This window comes from Montipora capricornis, chromosome 4, assembly GCF_036669925.1.
Source record: "Montipora capricornis isolate CH-2021 chromosome 4, ASM3666992v2, whole genome shotgun sequence".
In the NCBI taxonomy this organism is placed as follows: domain Eukaryota; kingdom Metazoa; phylum Cnidaria; class Anthozoa; order Scleractinia; family Acroporidae; genus Montipora; species Montipora capricornis.
The window spans coordinates 53873790-53891289 of NC_090886.1; the positions used below are offsets into that span (position 1 = coordinate 53873790).

Consider the following 17500-nt stretch of genomic DNA (forward strand, 5'->3'; position numbering starts at 1 on the left):
CCAATTTCCACACAAGTGCTAACGCTCAGATGGATACATTTCCCTGGGGTTTCTATTGTAGCTCCAAATGAACTAACGCTTGATAGCCGCAGGTCATTCTAAGATCTTTCAGTGTTTTTGCATGCAGGGTCTGCATGCCACAATGGCTACGCTACCAGTTGAGTGTAATGTTATTCACTGTGCTTGTTTAGCGATCACTGTTGGATATTAAAGCACTTCAGTGTTAGCCCTCTGCATTGAAAACATTTTTTCCTTATTTACTTACGGTTGAAAATCTTGGTAGCGCACCTTTTGTTACCACAAGATTGTATTTCCATCATGTTAGCCTGGTCACATTTCTTGCCGCCATATTGAGGAACTGGATTGTTGCAATAACGACGGCGCATCTTCAGACCTCCTCCACAAGTCTTAGAACAAAGACCAAACTTGGACCACTGACTCAGGCCACCGCTCACTATAGAAATTTATAGTGTACACTATAATTTGAATTATAAGTCAAGATCATTTACGGAAATTCAGCTAAAATATAACGTGGAGTTTAGTTTGTAAGAGCTTCTCCCTATTCAGGCTCTAAGAAATCACCTACTAGACGCTGTCATTCAAATCTATTGTGAACGACGACGTCTTGACTTTAAGAGTAAGCCTGTCGAAGACTACTACTTCAGTTCTTTCGTATCGGTAAACAAGATACCTAGTGAAAAGTGCAGAATGTTTTGTATCATATCAGGAACAAAAATTGATGACTTGACCTGATGTTTAGCGTTGTTTACCTGGACAGTGCTTGCGGTTACAAAAACGCCTTTTTATTCCTTCACCAAAACACGGTCTCCCTCCGTTGCGTGGGGGAATACAGGTTCTTGTACGAACAGACACGCCTCGGAATCCGCAGCTTTTACTGCATAAACTCCACGGACTCCATAATGTCAACCGTCCATCTACTACAAAATGATAAAAAAGAAAAAAGCGGTTTATTCACTCATAATATCAGCTGTTAATTTGTACCAGCCGTATTGTTAAGTATGCGTACGCATGTTGACGTTGTGAATTCGTCCGTTGTGGACTTGTCTTTTCCAGTACCTGGGCGTGGTTTAACTTATTAAATTAAGACCATTTCGTATGTACAGTTTGGCTGAATAGCATAACATTTGATACACTAAGGCAATTTTTTCGTTTGAATCTCATTTATGTGTATCCTTGCTTGCACAAGCTTATAGCCAGTGTTCTAAGATATCCTCCAACTGTTCTATCCGCAGCGTAATCCAGTACGTGGATAAATAAGTACCAGAATCACCCTAACCTACTTGTTTAGTTTCGTTCATCATGCAGCACAATTTAAAAAAATATTTGCGAGTCAGCGCATGATATCAATTCTGATGGCGGTCTCTGTTACCCGTAGTATATTTGACATTAATGTTCATTTTATTAAAATTGAGGGAAAGATCAACAACTACTGTTGTTATATACCTAGACTTTCGTTCAACGAAACGAGCACTGTGATTGGTTGATTCTTTGTCACGTGGCCCTGATCAAATTGAAATGGATCCCGACCAGGATGACCAGGATACAATTCCGCAGCTGTTGACCGCTCCGGATGTTTTGCTGCGATTGTTGCAGGAAAAGTCTAAATATATAACAAAGCACTTAATGTCTGGTCCGTCGGGAAACTAGTTAGTTTTGTTTTCCCTCGACTTCGTCTCGAGAAACATGATGACTCGGGAAAACAAAACCAACTGTTTCTCTCGGGATCATACATTAAGTGTATAGTATTCGAATTTTATTGACGCATGGCGATTGTTAAGAAATCAGAGTTTCGTATGCACTCGTCACGTACACATAAGGGAACTGGTCAAAACTACTATACTCGAACAGGACCCACCTTTGGGATAGGGGGGTTCTCAAAGACAACACCTATCTTCGAACCGTATCACATGAACATTACCGACAACATTTTATTGGCTTTTAAATTTGAGTTGACACAGGAATATTGAGCTAGCAAGAGTCTACATTACAAGACAAACAAGAAAAGTGAGGTTTGAATCTCACTGTAACTTTTTACTGCTGGATAGAGGGGTGGCTATGCAATATAGACACCATCTTTTGACGTTAAGCAAGGAGGGTACAGGCAGACCCACCATCTATTTTGTGGTTTGGTGGGTCCTGTTCGAGTGTAGTAGTTTTGACCACTTCCCTTAAGGCAAAATGATATGTTGCTATACTGTTGTTCTTCTATCTTTGAAGGAAGGAAATGTGTATTTGAAGTGCGGGATAGAGCGGTTTTCAATTGAGTGTCGAAAGCAATTAGCGAATTACTTTGGTTTTACATTACTTCACTTAGTGATTGGTTCAAAGTTCTCGCGCCACTTTTTCAACCAATCAGAAGTGAGACCAGAACCAATCGTGGCTCGAAAGTGCACATTTTCCCGCGCTTTGTGTCGGCTACCTGTAATTACTTCGAGTTTTGATTGGTTTACTGGATTGTCTCCGTCCTTTTTGATTGGCCAAAGTAATTACTTTCGTTTTGGTTTTACGACACTCATTTGAAAACCGCTCTATAGACGAAATTGAGACAACTGATCCTCGCACTCATCAGGGCAATTTAAGTAACTGTATCCTGTAGACACCTGAAAAATTCAAGCGGCTTCAACGCCTGAATTTTTCAGTTGTCTATATGACACATTTGTTTAAAGTGTCCTGATAAAGTTTTTTTACATATACCTGGACAAGGCTGAAGCTTGCAGTATTCCTGTTGCTCACCGCTGACCGTACAGTCTCTTATATCTTTCGTGTGTGATGTACACTTGTATTGAATTCTCTTCCTTTTAGCCCCGCTCCCACAGGACAGCGAACAGGGTAGCCAATGCGACCACTTGATTACCAGGCTTTCTCTTTCTAGGGCTGATTCAAATTTATAACATGAAAGTTCATCTCTCTTATAAAGGACGTTTTCGCGTTCATTTCGTTACGACAATAAGGTTATTAGCTACATTACATTTTCACGACTTCCCTGTGTGTACTTAAAATGTCGACTTTTTCGCGCCGCCAATGCATTCAGCACTTTTTACCCTGGACTACACAAATCCATGACGGTACAAGCGGTATTAAATTTATCGTTAGTTAATTTGATACTGGTTTTCTTATACTTTTGACTCGCCCGCTCGATTTACTCGAAAGCTAACCGACATGCATTGACGCAGCTTGCTGAAGTTAACAGAAACAAAGCAAAATACATTTGGTTTGACCATACCTTGATCGACGAATTCCGTCATCTCCGAAACTGCTGCGCTCAGTCTTTGCGACGTCGTATTTGTTTTGCCACGCTTTTCCTGGAACACGTCTTCCTCATGCTGGCTGTACGCATTATCGATGTCACTCTTCTGGATGCCTGAACCAAGTCGTGTGTTTGATATTATTGTGACATCATTATCAGGTTGATCGATGGCTTTTAAAACAGTTGTTTTCCTTGATTTTTTCGTGGGAAACAAACCCCGAGGAACTGTTGGTAATGTCATCTTGAAAACGGAATTGTTACGTAAGGACAGTAACAAGTGATTAGCTCCACTCTTGCGGACTGTTCCTTCAAATGTGCTATGGGTTTGCCTTGGGGCGCTCGGATAATTATCCAAGGAATTCGGATATGGACCTTTTTGTACACTTCTATGGCTAGTTTTATCCATTGTCGTTCTCAAAAAGTTGGAAAGGATTAATGGCTGGTCTTTTGATTTCTTCCCGCCTTCGACACGAAGTTTTTTGTTTCTGCTCAGTTGTGTTCCATTATTCATTCTCTCACGATGTTCGTTTTTCTTTTGTCCTTGAATATGCTGCGACACATTCTTTGGTATTCCCGTATGCAGAAGCTTGTCCCGTAACTTTGGTACATTCTTATTTTCATAATGGCGTGGTTTTGGCTCATCATGTTGCTCATCCCCAAAACCATTTCCACCAGCCTTGTGAAAATATAAAGTTTTTTTATGAATATTGTGCTGTTCATCGCGATGAATTATATTTCCTTTTTGTTGATTTCGTGGGAAATTCCACTTTCGATTGGACCTCAAAATGTTAACGATGTATTTCAATAAATTTTCAAGTTCTCCTCTGCTTACATTTCTCATCAGCCTGAGAAGATAGTTGTCAGAAACGTTCATTCCACTTTTGTTCAACTTTTTGCCGCGCAACCTGAATTCATTTGTGTAGTTCCAAGAAGAATGGTTTCCCTTCAAAGATAAACTTAGAGCTACATCTGGTATTTCAGGATTTTTGATGATTTTTGAGGACGGGTGTAAAGTTGTTGAGTATTGGGGATTGTGTTCCCCTCCCCCGTAACTATCCTTGTGTTTTTGTTCATGCCGTGATTGTAATTGTGAGAAATTCTTAAGCAGCTGGGATTGCAGAACTTTCATGATGTAGTTCTGCAAGTTTTCAAGCTCTCGCCTACTCACATTTCGCATCAGTTTAAGGATGAGCATCTCAGAATCACTATCTCCACTTTTGCTCACATTTTTCACGATAAAAGATTGTTTTGTGTAGTTTGATAGTAAAGTGTTTTTCTTTGAAGGAACCCTGGTTATGTTGTCAGCTTTAAAACGGGGTCCCTTCGTCTTACCAGCCTTAGACCATCCTCCATGTATCCACTCTTGCAATATTTTTCTGTTGAGCTCCGAAACAGAGACGCTGGAGTTATTTGTGAAGATGTTCCTGTGATCTGTTACACATGCCTTTTTCATGTGATTGACATTCAATGGGTACTTTGTCAAATTAACGAAGTCCACAGCGTTTTTTGCCTTCCCTAAAATAATTCTCTCTGTGATATTTACCGAATTACCAACCTCTTTCTGATCACCGTTAGCCCTATTTTCGTTTTCCACGGTTGGTTCATTGCAAAAACCGCGGTTAGTCTGACAAAAGCTATTAAAGAAGTTAATTAGGTCCAACAAATGTTTTGCAGTTGTCGAATTCGACAGAGAGTTGTCCGCAGCTCTTGATTTATCAACAGAGTATGTATTTCTTAAGGCATTAGCAACAGTTAGAAAGTCACACTTTTGGTTAGTGTTTTGGTCGTCATTGGCGATTGAAGAAGAATTTGTAATAACCCTGAAGGGTTTTCCGTTGCTCTTCAGAGCGTTGCCTCGATATATCGAACTATTTCTAAAATGTTGTGGAATTTCAGCGTGAACCTTTTTCGCGCTACTTTTAACCAATGCTATTTCACTGTAGGGTTTGCCAGTTTTGAATAATCTGGACAGATTTTTGTTCATGTTTTTGTTTATCCGTAGTAGTGAAGCGCGCATTTGTACTGAATTGTCAAGTCTTCTGCCTTTCTCACTGGAAAAGCGGGACTGGTTTACGGTTTTGTTGTCTGTGGATGTCAGTGGCTGTCGATGGAGATGTTTCGTCATATTTATAGATGACGACAACAAACCAGGTCTTTTGGTGTTGTGTTGATGAGTTGTTCTTAAATATTCGCTTGGTTTTGACGTTGCAATTGTCGTTCTTTGAAATGCTTTCGACTCTAACTGGATAGCTTTTCCTTTCTTGCTCTTCAACGGCGTTGATAATCCTTGCTGTCGTTGCTGAGTTTTACTTGGTCTCTCCCAAGTAGCTTTGGAAGAAAAAGAGATGGAGTTTTGGTTGCTCCAAGAATGGAGGATCAGATTGTTTTGGATTTGTTCACGTTGATCATGATAAGGGGCGGTGCCCTGAGTCACGTGAGAAATCGACGCATTTGTAAGAACGGAAGATCTGACCGAGTTGGTGCTATGGTTTTGTCTGTGAATGGTTTGTTTCTGAAATTTGTCTCCATTTATCTTATAACTATTAGCTAAATTTTTCATAGTCGCTAAATAATATCTTTGATCATGAAATGATTTTTGACCAAGAGAGAGGGAAGACGAAGTATTGCCACTACCATGTGGAGTTATTAGCATTCTGTGGACAGCGGGATTAGGCACTTTTGACACCTCCCTTGAGTACCAGTCGTTCATATTAGCCTTATACTTACTCTCTTTGCCAAATTTCTGGATCATCCTGGAATTTCCCTCTTTGTGAGTAGTCTGCAGAGCGTTATCACTCCTCGAAGACGTTATTACAGCTCTTAAAGGTTGGTTATCTCTATTTTTAGGCCTCGCTGTGAGAATGGCTGGGAAAGCTTTTTGTCCCTCCTCTTCAAAAACCTCCACGACTGTGTCAGATACTGCTGTTGCGGGTGTTTCGTTGCAGCATTGAGTTTTGCCTTCGTCCACCACCTCGATAACTTCATTGGAGACTGACGTTTGAACTTTGTGATTTTCATTTCTTGGAATGTCCATTTCTTTGAAGTGAACTTTCTTCTTAACTTTAGCAGGGGAATTTTATCGAAATAAACGGAGAAAAGCAAGAGTGAGATAGCCCTGACTTCAGATTTAATTAATTATATTTGGATCGAACATTTGAATTGCATTAGTGCTGTGAAAGGGTTAATTAATATACCCCATTTATAGAGCAATCACAACAGTTTACAGTAGAACGCCTGGTTTTAAGGTGATGGACAAACGCGACTGAAATAACGTTCAGTTGTCACACTCCCGCAACTCTCTTTCATCTTTCCATTCACTTTCGTTTTGTTTTGGGTGGAAGAGGTTCTAGGATGTGGTAATTTTATTGTGCAATGTTAGTTCAAACATGAGATTTCACGTGCGCCCACAACTAACGCTCGTAGAAATAAGCTCGTCTTTGAAGCGTATAAGGTCAGAGATCAGAGTCATTGTAAACACCTGTCTTTGTAGTTGAATGGCAATGACAGTTTTTTTGGCTTAAGAAAAGCCAATTCTGGTAAAAGTTGCATTTCTTAAATATGTTTGTACATTAGAATTTCAATCTGAAAAGCATTTTCATGAGCATTACCTCAGTTCGTTTATGGTAAAAAATGATGGGGGCTCTAATTTTCGCTATTGTTTAAATAAAACTGTTTTTTCTTCTTCCTTACCACTCTTGATGTAGGAAAAATGTTTTAGGAATTTAGGATCATGAAGGATCTTATGTGATAAAATAAAGCCCCCTGCCGAAGCTTGAAAAGTAAATATGGATGAGCAAAATCGACACCTTTCATACACATACCTGTATCCTCGACTTTGTGGACATGTTGATTTCCACGACTTAATGACAGAAGAACAAACAGTGAGATCGTAACTATAGTCGTGAGACTCAGATTCATTTTTATTTCTTAACCCATTTCTTTGCGTTTTACTCCGGTGAAGAAACCAAGAAGTATACGCTTGGGAAAATAGTGTTTTCGCTAGGATGCTGATCATTTTAATTTAGCTTCCTCTTATGTACCTGCTGAGCGTACAATGAAGCGTAAGATTCAAGGTTGATCACTGAGGTGAACAAAAAAGACTGCTGGTGATGCTTTAACCGCCGGCAAAGGCCTTCAAACTCACGCTCTTTTGCCCAAGCAGGTGCAGTCATCTTTGCGCTGACTTATACAAGAAAACATGCATGTATCAGGTGTTATTTGTAAGGACTTAGAGATAACGGCTTATGGGGAAAAAACGGACGGAAGTTGTTGTTGCAATTAAGCGAACACTTGCGTACTTATTTGCGACTTTCATTTTTTCATCAATACCGTTTGAAACGTAAGAGTCTAGGCCACAATGATCATACATTACGGGGGAGAGTAGCAAATGCCAACAAGACTCTCAGCGCTTTGAGCTTTCAATTATGTCCAATCTCATATATTAGAGTTTCCAAATCAACGCAATTTTAAGAAGCCCGGTGAACGTGTTTGAACAAGAAACACTGTAGCAGGAATTGCCCGTCATACATCCGTTAAGAAAAAAACTGACTCGGTCGACAGCCTCTTAAAAGAACAGTCACGTGCACAGCCATTTTATTATGAACTCAACATAATATTGCGATCTTTACAATCGGTGCTTTGGCAAGAGACTCCTGTTAGACTTGTGTTCCTGAAAGCCATCTAACTTTTTGGAGGAATTTTGAAAGAAGAGAACCTTGTAGCTCCTTGGATACAAGAAGTAAAGTAGCTCCGTTTGCTGTATCCTATCTTAATTGTTTTTCTTCATGGTTCAGTTAATAATATAGTCTTTACTAACAATTAACGAGGCATTGCAGCTATCGCTAATCATTTTATGAGGACGGGAGATTTCTTTTGGATTGGTTAGTCAGTGTAGGCAACAGTATTTATTCCGCGTCCTGGATACAATGTCAATTCTTCGAGACTTTGACGATGCTGGGGAGACGATGTATGTAGTTCAGTATCATTGAAAATTAGTGAACTTCAATACAGAACGTAGATAATTGGTCATGTCTACTATTGCCACATGTTTCTTTGCCCAGTCGCCCCCATCCAGCGAAAAACATTACTTGCGTTCAGCTTTCTGTTTCATAGAAAATCAGCTCACTACAATAAATCATACAAAGGAACGAAAGTCCTCAAAGCAGAATTATTCACAGACTGATTTAAATTGTTTTCTTTAACCATCGCTTACTCTTCGCTTTGATTTGCTTTGAGTATTTTACATGGCTCCCAAATCTGTTTTTGATTTTTCTTTGACTGTTTTCGGATTTAGAAGGTTTAAATCTTGAAGGAAGTTTACTTTTCTTATCACTGTTGTCTTCCTCTTCACTTTCCTGCTTATCATTGTCATCAACTTTATCGGTCTCATCATCTTCAGCAGTTTCTTTGTCGCTTTCTCTTTCTTTTGAGCTTATTAATTTGCCCAGACGAATGCCATCATCTTCCCTTTCATCATCGTCCTCGTTACCCACGTTCTGCTCCTTTAGTTTAGAATTCAATAGTTTGCTTAAGCGTGTTCCATTATCATCATCATCAGCATCATCACTATTTTCATCGCTGTCCTTAGAGTTAAGCTTTGAATTTATTAATTTGCTCAGACGCACGCTGTCATCATTGGCATCATCGTTATCATAGCTTTCGTTTTCACTGTCCCTTGTCTTGGTGTTCATCAGTTTTTGTAAACGATCATCGTCATCGACATCACCAGCATTATCTTCGTTATCTTTTTCATCTCCATCATCCTGATCGTCATCATCGGCATGGACCTCTTTGACAATGTGGTTGCGCGCTAAATAAGAAAGAATGAAAATATTTAGTGAATTTATTTTATAAACTTCTCTTCTCTCCAAAATCCAAGGGTTAAGAAAGTTAGACGAGGGCGAAGCAAACATTTTGTTATATGCGGTTTTAATAGTCTGAATTTCAGCCGCCTGAAGTAGGCGACCAGAGGAGACGGCTGAAATTCAGGCTACGATTTTGAATGTTATCAGTTTGCTGAGTTATCTGCAGTCAGTTCGTTTAGGAGGAGTCACCATCACAGTGTCGTGAGTTCGTGGGGAGCGCGCCAGTACAATTTTATTCGCTGTGACTACATTTAAAAAGCGCCCGCGGCTTACACCTCATGATGGCGCGTGGTAGTTTTGTTAAGCGACATTGTACCAACTCTCCTTAATTTGTTTATGATGTTGTGGTTCAGTACTTGATTGAAAAAGACATCAGTTTCGTTTTGCTCCTACGTATCAAACAAATCATGTTGACCTTTCTGTTGGCACTTACATTAAACCTTAGTCTTTCTAACTATATATGGTTACAGCCGATGTGGTCTAGTTATTCACTGAGTGGGAGGGCCGGACGAAAAAAAAATTTAGCCCGAGGTCTTCGTCAATATTTTCCTGTCCGGCCCGACCTTAACTCAGTCAATAAGCGTCTTATCATATGGGCTCTTTACGCTATTTATGAGCACCCAGAAGATGAAGTCTGGACAAAAAAAGTTGCAAATTTGTACAGAGAATAGATCTATCATGCCGCTTGTATTTGCTTTTCTGGCAGTAAATAACTTTGATGTTTAGAAGCGACGAAATTCCTTTAAAATCGCATCGCACAGAGATGTACGTCTTCCAAGCAGGACCGTACGGCTTTCTCCGGCCCTGCTCGCGCTAATGCGTACGGCCCTGAAACGGGGATTTTCTCAATGAAAGCTCGCGCGGGGCCGTACGGGCCGTATGATAAATTAGTTTATGATATGACCCGTACGGCCCCGCGCGTGCTTTCATTGCAAAACTATTTAGAAAATCCCCGTATGAGGGCCCTACGCGATGGCGCGAGCAGGGCCGGAAAAAGCCGTCCGGCCCTGCTAGGATCGCGTACGGCCCTCCCACTCAGTCAATAAGTACATATTACTTCAACTTTGAGTGAAAGTCGCGTTTCGGTTGTAAAAGGATAACTTGAGTTCGTTTTGGTGCAGCTCACCTTTGCAGTTCCCCACCCTTTGATTAAATGGGTTTACAAACATTGATTTGCAGCTGTGGTCCACAAGACAGCGGGCTGTGGGATCAGATTTACAGATGGCTCCACTGCAGGGATCATAGCCACAGATGTACCGTGCAGGAACCTTAAATACACCTGTATAAAACCGAAAAACCATGCACAGAGTCAGAAAGAAGTTTGATGCGAATATTCGGAGTTTCTTTTATGGACAATAGCAGTTACACAAGGTAGGCTTCTTTTATGGAGAAGATGAAGCACATATTTCCCAACACTGACAAACCGTTTCACGTCGCAAAGGTCTGCTACATAATTAAAATGGATTTTTAAGACGGATGCAGCATTTCCGTCAATTTAGCTATTTCTCGTTTCATTCATTACAACTGGTCAATAAGGTGCCTCTCTAAAATAGCTGCGTAGCTTAAGTTAGATTTTAAAATACTGTCATTGGAAGAGGTTCATATATGGAGGATCTGTTCTATTACCTCATCCTCTTTTGCGTGTCATAAGTAAATCATGATCTGATTGTGTGACATTAAAGTGGCAGTGTCACGCTATTTTAGTCAACCTTCAAAACACTAAAAGACGTCTTTGCGTCATTGAAGACCAAAAAATAATGCTGACGTTTTGTTGCCAATGGCATTGAAGAGCAGCGAAGCTATTCTTTGTTGTTTCCAGCCAGGGACTGAGAGGATGGAAATGGATTGAAACTTGAAAAAGCTGGCGGGCTTTTTCAAGTTTGAAGACGGTCTTCAGAAAGTCACCAAAAATTAAATACAAATAGCTCGTTGTGCCATAAATACATTTCATATCTTCTCAGTGGGTTGTCAGGAATGTTGTACGTGCGACCTAAAGTACTCTTTTAGATTTTTACCCAGTTTTGACCTAAAAACAGCACATTTAGCATGACAGTGTCCCTTTAAGATTCGTTAATATTTAACAATTATTCGCCGAAGGCGAAGTGATTATCGGTGAATATTCACCGATGATTACTGAACCTGAGGTGAATAATTGTTTTAGTATAAATACACAGGTGATTATTTCAAAAAAAGTGAAAAAATTAAAAAACATTTCAACACCAAATCATCTTCACTGACAGATGCAAAACGACTACTGGCCGCCATTTTGACCGTCGAGGTGATTATCGGCTGATAATCCGAGATAGCGAGCCAATGAGAGCGCGCGATTTTGTATAATCACCTGTGTATATATACTAACTTTATTTATTTATATTTGCAGTCAAATTACATTTCCGGTACCTTTGCATTTCATCCTCTTTCCGAATGCATCGAGGAAAACGGGATGGCATCTCGTATTAACCACGCATTTAGCAGCAGTGCCTTGTAAACATGTGGTATATTTGCACGGATCAAAACGGCACACTGCTTTAGGGTCCACATTTAGATACAAGTTGTCACCTGCCAATGATAATCGAAGAGATGGATTTGTCTCTAATGTAAATCAGTCCGAAAAACAAACAAGTATTAAGGATAAAGTCATTTTCTTCATCGACTTCATATTTGACTGTTTAGAATATCTAAGAGTATCGGAGTCTTATTTACTAGTAAAGTGCCAAACTATACATGTGTCTTTATACTGACGATTCTGCTAGAATGATTAATCAAAGATAAACGGTTATAATTCATTACGTATAATTATTTTAGGCTAGATATTTTGAACATTTCCAGGGATGAACACCAGTACGCATGTTCGTGATTAACAAGAAAAGGACAAAGGCAAACTGAATCCTAGCAGACAAAGGAAGAGTCGTTGTACACCTGTTTTACAACTCGTTACATCTCTAAACCCTGGAGCTCAAAGACGCTTTCAAACAAATATTTGAATAGGATAGAAGAAACTTGAGCTTTTAAACTACGTTCTGAAATTTCTCTCAACGAAATTGTTATGCCCGGCCAGCTCAGTAGGTAGAGCACAAGACTCCCACCCCTCCCACCGCAAGTAGCGCTCCATCTTTTTTCCACAGTGGTTCAGTTTTTTCACTACAATACACACCATAATGACGCGCTCTCGGCAACATAAAAGATTGATTTTCTTTACTGGTTACCTGTACACTGTGGAACTTTTCTTTCTTCGGAGTCAAAGAATACTGGTCGGCATTTGAAATCACTGACGCACGAAGCGTAAGGTAATAAAATGCACTTTGCCACTCTGCAAGGGTCATATCCACAAACTGACTGCGGATCAATGTCTACGATTGAGTCTTGTTCTGTTCAAAACAATTTAAACATGCCGTCAAAGAACTAGTTTTCAAAAATAATTTTTCCAGTCTCTACATCCATATTTTTACTAAACTTCGAGGGAAGTGGAATGTTCATAAAATAAAAAAAAATTGATTCACCTCAGAAAGGATATAGTTTACCTTGACAGAATTTGACTGTTCGAAAATTCAGTCACAGGCAGCAATCCTTCTCTGTGGACTACACCCACTCATGCGCACGATCAAATTTCATAGAAATATGTTCATACAATGTACACAAACGAGACCTCAAAGCGTAGTGAAAGAATGAGAGGAAATAATAAGAAGAATATTTATAGAGGAGAGCATAACCAAACTTTGACAGTTTTCTAACTTACGACCCTTATAAATCAAATTAGCACAAGTCGAATTAAATGATGCTTTTCACGAGAGTTTCAACCACAAACTCAACTCTTATTTGGCGTCCGGACGCAGGGATCTGGGGCCCGTTTCTCGAAAGTCCCGAAACTTTAAGGGCCATTTTCGGGAGCTACAATTCCCTTTGTATCTGAAGAACGGAGAGGATTTAAGTCGTCAAACTTCAAAGTAATTTTACTTTTAGTTGCCTTGAAAACATGTTAAAAGATCGGCTTTTTAAAACAAGCGGTTGGCAGTTTCACAAATGGCTTTCCGGGCCCGAAAAATCTTCGGGACTTTCGAGAAACGGGCCCCTGAACCTGAACCTAAACCACATCCACATTGGTGATTGCTGTCTCCATTTCGTCGTCCCTTCTTGCCGTTTTTGATAGTTCATGATATTTTTCTGAATTCTTCCCTTTATGCACGGCATATTCTATACGTCACAACCTTGGAACGGATTGAAGTTTCTTTTGGTTGGTACAAAGCGCAGACCCAAGATCTCATGCACAGGATTAGCGCATGAAAGTAAAACTCTAAAATTAACTCTGAAACATCAGGTTAAATCTCAATTCATTGACTCATGGTTACCCTGGAGGTCGAGGCTTTCAAAATATTTCTGTGTCCTCAGTTTTATCCCCGTAGAGATTACATATAGACTATGTTTGTTACCCTTGCAATGCCTGCCGTAGCATGGTTTTGCCTGTTTGTGTGCTCCTGTGCATTTCTTTCCTCCGTTGGATGGCTTTGGGTTGTTACAGTAGCGGTGCCGATGCTTCATCCCTTGTCCGCATTTGTGTGAACAAGAAGTCCACTTTGACCACGGAGAGAAGGCACCGTCAACTGGGCAAGATGGGGAGTAAACAAAACCAGTGGGATAAGCTATTGTAGCTTAGAGCGAGTTTCAATCGAGTGTCGCAAAACCAAAACCAAAGTAATTACTTTGGCCAATTACAATGGACGGAGGCAATCCAGTAAACCAATCAAAACTCGAAGTAAATACACGTAGCCGACACAAAGCGCCGAAAAATGTGCACGCGCGAGCCAGGATTGGTTTTGATTTCACTTCTGATTGGTTGAAAAAGTGGCGCGAACCAATCAATGAGTGAAGTAATCATTAACCAAAGCAATTCGCTAATTACTTTTTACACTCAATTGAAAACGGCTCTAAGCACCTGTGTTATTTGAGGGGTCCAATAACAATAAGGTGTATAAGAATAAAGCCACGGGACAGAGAGGCATGAAAAGGGAACAAATTTTGCAGTAAAAATGTCCTGAGAACGAATATTGTTCTCAAACTTTAACGAAAAAAGATTGTACCAATGTCTCTTACGCTTACACTGAAAACCAAAGATGTATTTTATGGAGCAGTACTTTCTGATATGGTCCTTTTCTTGTCTGCGTCAAAGTTAATCCCGGGGCTTTTCTGTCAGGGTTTCCCGAATATTTACCTGGGCAGTGCTTAATTTTGCACAATTTCAGTTGAAATCGTGGTCCCTCACAGTTTTTCCCGCCATTTTCCGGCGCTGGGTTGGTACAGTAACGCTCGCGCGACCTCAGAGCGGTCCGTCCGCAAGCATCTGGGCACGAAGACCATGACGTCCACGGCGTAAAACCACCATCCACTGTTAATTCAAAGCAAGAAGTAAGAATTTGAAATTAATGATCTGATACTTCATGCGAAAAAAATCCTTGATATAACAAAGCTTAGTTTTAATTGGCATTCTATGCCATTTGGACTCTCTTAGTAAGAGCCCGGCTTGCATGACTTAGACAATTAAGTTTTTCTTTTTCCTGGGTGGAATTGTCTCGAGCATTTTTAGCAGTCACATTTAGAACACGGGGTAAAATACCGTAACAACGCACAATTTTCTGCCAAACAGGATAAATCATGTCTTGAACATCTCGCCGGCCTATGCAATAAAACAATGACGCCTGGTGTAAAAAGTGGAAGGCGCTACCCCCAGGCCCTCCCCACCAACTATGACCGTTTTTGCCCCCTCTCGCATAAATTATACGAGGAATTACTGAACTGAAAAGCCTGAACGCTATTTCTGTCCAGAGTGGTGTTTTTGAAACTATTACCCGCTTGTCTTACAAAGCTGGTCCTTTAACATTGATGCCAGTCTTCAAGAAGAAGAAAAGCAAAATATCGCAAAATTTCTTCCTTGAAATGTCGAAGACGCTAAAAATGATAAAGAACTGACACGAAGTATGAATTAAAAGTTATAAGACTTCGAGAAACGCGCAACTTTCATCTCTTCTCCTCAGAGAAAACGAGGTTGCTTACTTACCGATAAATGAGGATGAGGTCCTATGAAGTATAATTTCTCTGACATGTAAGACGGCGTTCTATTTACCTGGATCACCTCCACTGTCTTCTTTTTCTTTCAGAAAATCCGTTATGTTGGCTAAAGCGTCCGAACCAGTCTCCTTCTGATCGCTAGGAACATTGGTGTGATCTCCAGGGGTAACTAAGTTGCCTTTATCTGCGTCTCCGCCATTTGTGGGGTCATCAACCTGACTCTCTTGGCTTGATGGGTCCTGTAGCCCACTTAGTGCATTTATATCGTCGCTGTCATTGTCATCTGCACAAAAAACTAACCTTTTACTAACCGAGCGCGACGGCCGTACTGGGGAATGTTGGCCCGAGGTCCGCAAAAAATGACCGAGGGCCAATATTCCCCAGGACGGTCCCGATCAAGTGAGGTTAGCAAGTTGTTTGTTATATGGCATCGTTTGTTCGAGCGATCGGACATTTCTTCGCTTGGTGAATGTTCGTAATGAGCAAACTTTGAACGGGAATGTTTATTTATTTATTCATTTATTTATTTAATCAATTTGCCTATTAGGCGGGTGCTACACAAAAGAACAAATACCTCCCTACTAGGTGTCACTAAATTACGCATGCTACAGAGATCCATCTAGCGTAGGCAGAGTATGACGTCTATGAGGTGCAAATGAATAACTCTAGGTCATGAATAGGAACCAAGTGATGTTTGCAACTCGGTTGCAATGAGGCAAAGAGCAGTCTAGTACTTGGCAATTAACCGCGCTGTGGTTTGGAAACAGCTAGAGACTCCGTTCCAGTCATACAGTTGTTTTGACAGTGACTGTCCATACATTTTTTTAAATAACTTCCGCGACGACAGCGCAACAGATTAAAGCTCGAATTACAGAGCGCCCTTGCGCAATCACATTGCACCGTAGACGAATGTGACGAGCAAGAAAGACCCTCAGGGTCGGGTTGATATCGACTCAGCATACACGATCACAGATATGGGAGAGGCTATTGCCCAATGTCAAAGCACAACTAACCCCGATTCCCAGGAGTTAGCTTGGGTAACCGGACTGGCGCTGGCGATTTCCTTTGGACAAGCCGTATATGGAATGCTCTTTATAATAACTTCATAATAAAACCAAAACACGCCCAACGTTGGCCTTGAACTCACTATTACCAGATTGTGAATTTCATCCTTTCCAGACTGAGTAAGCTGGATACATAAAACACTTACCTTTTATTTGCTGCCTCTTCACGGGCTCCTTATCTTCAGGGACTTGAGACTTTATTATAGACTTTAAGTCAGGACTATGCTCTACAAGAACATCGAAAATAATGAATCGTCATGGTGACATTTAAATCCTTGAATAGAAATACACGGAAAAAAATGGGGTGATGTAGCAGCTCTCGTAACGTATGATGTGACTGGCTCGCTACCTTAGCCAAAAAGATTAAACAATCGAAGCAATGACTCAGACTTAAACAGAATAGAAGCTGCTTGCAATACCAAACAAAAGCAGGTTACAAGAGCTGCTACATTACTGGAAAATCCTAGTGCTCCTCATTTAAATCATTTCATTTATCCACAGGCAAAGATTTTTGTACCACTGTGTGTCTGGAAGCATAACAAGAGTATGATTGAAAGAGTGAGTACGCATATACAGTGCCGACCTAAATATCTTTTCAGGACAATAGTTAAGAACTTGCAATTGTTCATCTCCCAGTTGGCTTGATGGCTCAGTTGGTAGAGCAAGTTTAACGAAATCTCATTGTAATGGGTTCAGATCCCGTTCAAGGCTGGATTTTTTTTCAGGCTCAGGCCATCCCCTTTTTTTCTCCGTTTAGCGTTGTCCGACCGACCCAAATTTTTGGCATTTTCCAAAAAAAAAAAAAAAAAAGGTAAAGACGTTTTTAAGCCATTTTTATGTCGCATAGGAGTTTCGGTGGTTGATCCTTTTTCCCACGCTGTCTTAATTTTGCAACAACACCCACCAACTTTTCCGCCATATTGATTTTGGGTTCACGTCTTGTTGTAGCTATGATGCTGGGGTACCAGGCCTCCGATTCCGAGAATGCTTTTGATTTTTTTTTAGGTTTTTTTTTTCAATTCGACCGACCGAACCAATATCAGGACACGCATTCGACGATAAACGAACAAGAAAGGGGATGGACTTACTTGCAATTGCTTAAGTTCCTTATCTAACTGAGATGATCTTCAACCACAACACCTCATAGTTATTCAAGATTACGGCGCTCGCGAAATTTGTAAACCAAAACGAGCGTTCTTGAAATTTATTTATTTCAGATACAAACGCTTTCATTCGAAAAACTG

The 17500-nt window shown here is 40.4% G+C and overlaps 1 protein-coding gene across 3 annotated transcripts in view; it reads right to left on the reverse strand.

Annotated features, from left to right (window-relative positions):
- Positions 1-8360: 8360 nt before the first annotated feature.
- Positions 8361-17500, reverse strand: part of LOC138047456 (thrombospondin-1-like) — a 10887-nt gene continuing 1747 nt past the window's right edge. For all 3 annotated transcript variants that reach the window (XM_068894316.1, XM_068894317.1, XM_068894318.1), the window contains 8 exons: positions 16403-16483; positions 15248-15475; positions 14339-14512; positions 13560-13730; positions 12339-12500; positions 11533-11691; positions 10259-10411; positions 8361-9077 (listed from right to left, as the gene is read on the reverse strand). In XM_068894316.1, the coding sequence (XP_068750417.1) occupies positions 8452-9077; positions 10259-10411; positions 11533-11691; positions 12339-12500; positions 13560-13730; positions 14339-14512; positions 15248-15475; positions 16403-16483 (1754 nt within the window). In that variant the 3' untranslated portion in view covers positions 8361-8451. The remainder of the gene's footprint in view (positions 9078-10258; positions 10412-11532; positions 11692-12338; positions 12501-13559; positions 13731-14338; positions 14513-15247; positions 15476-16402; positions 16484-17500) is intronic.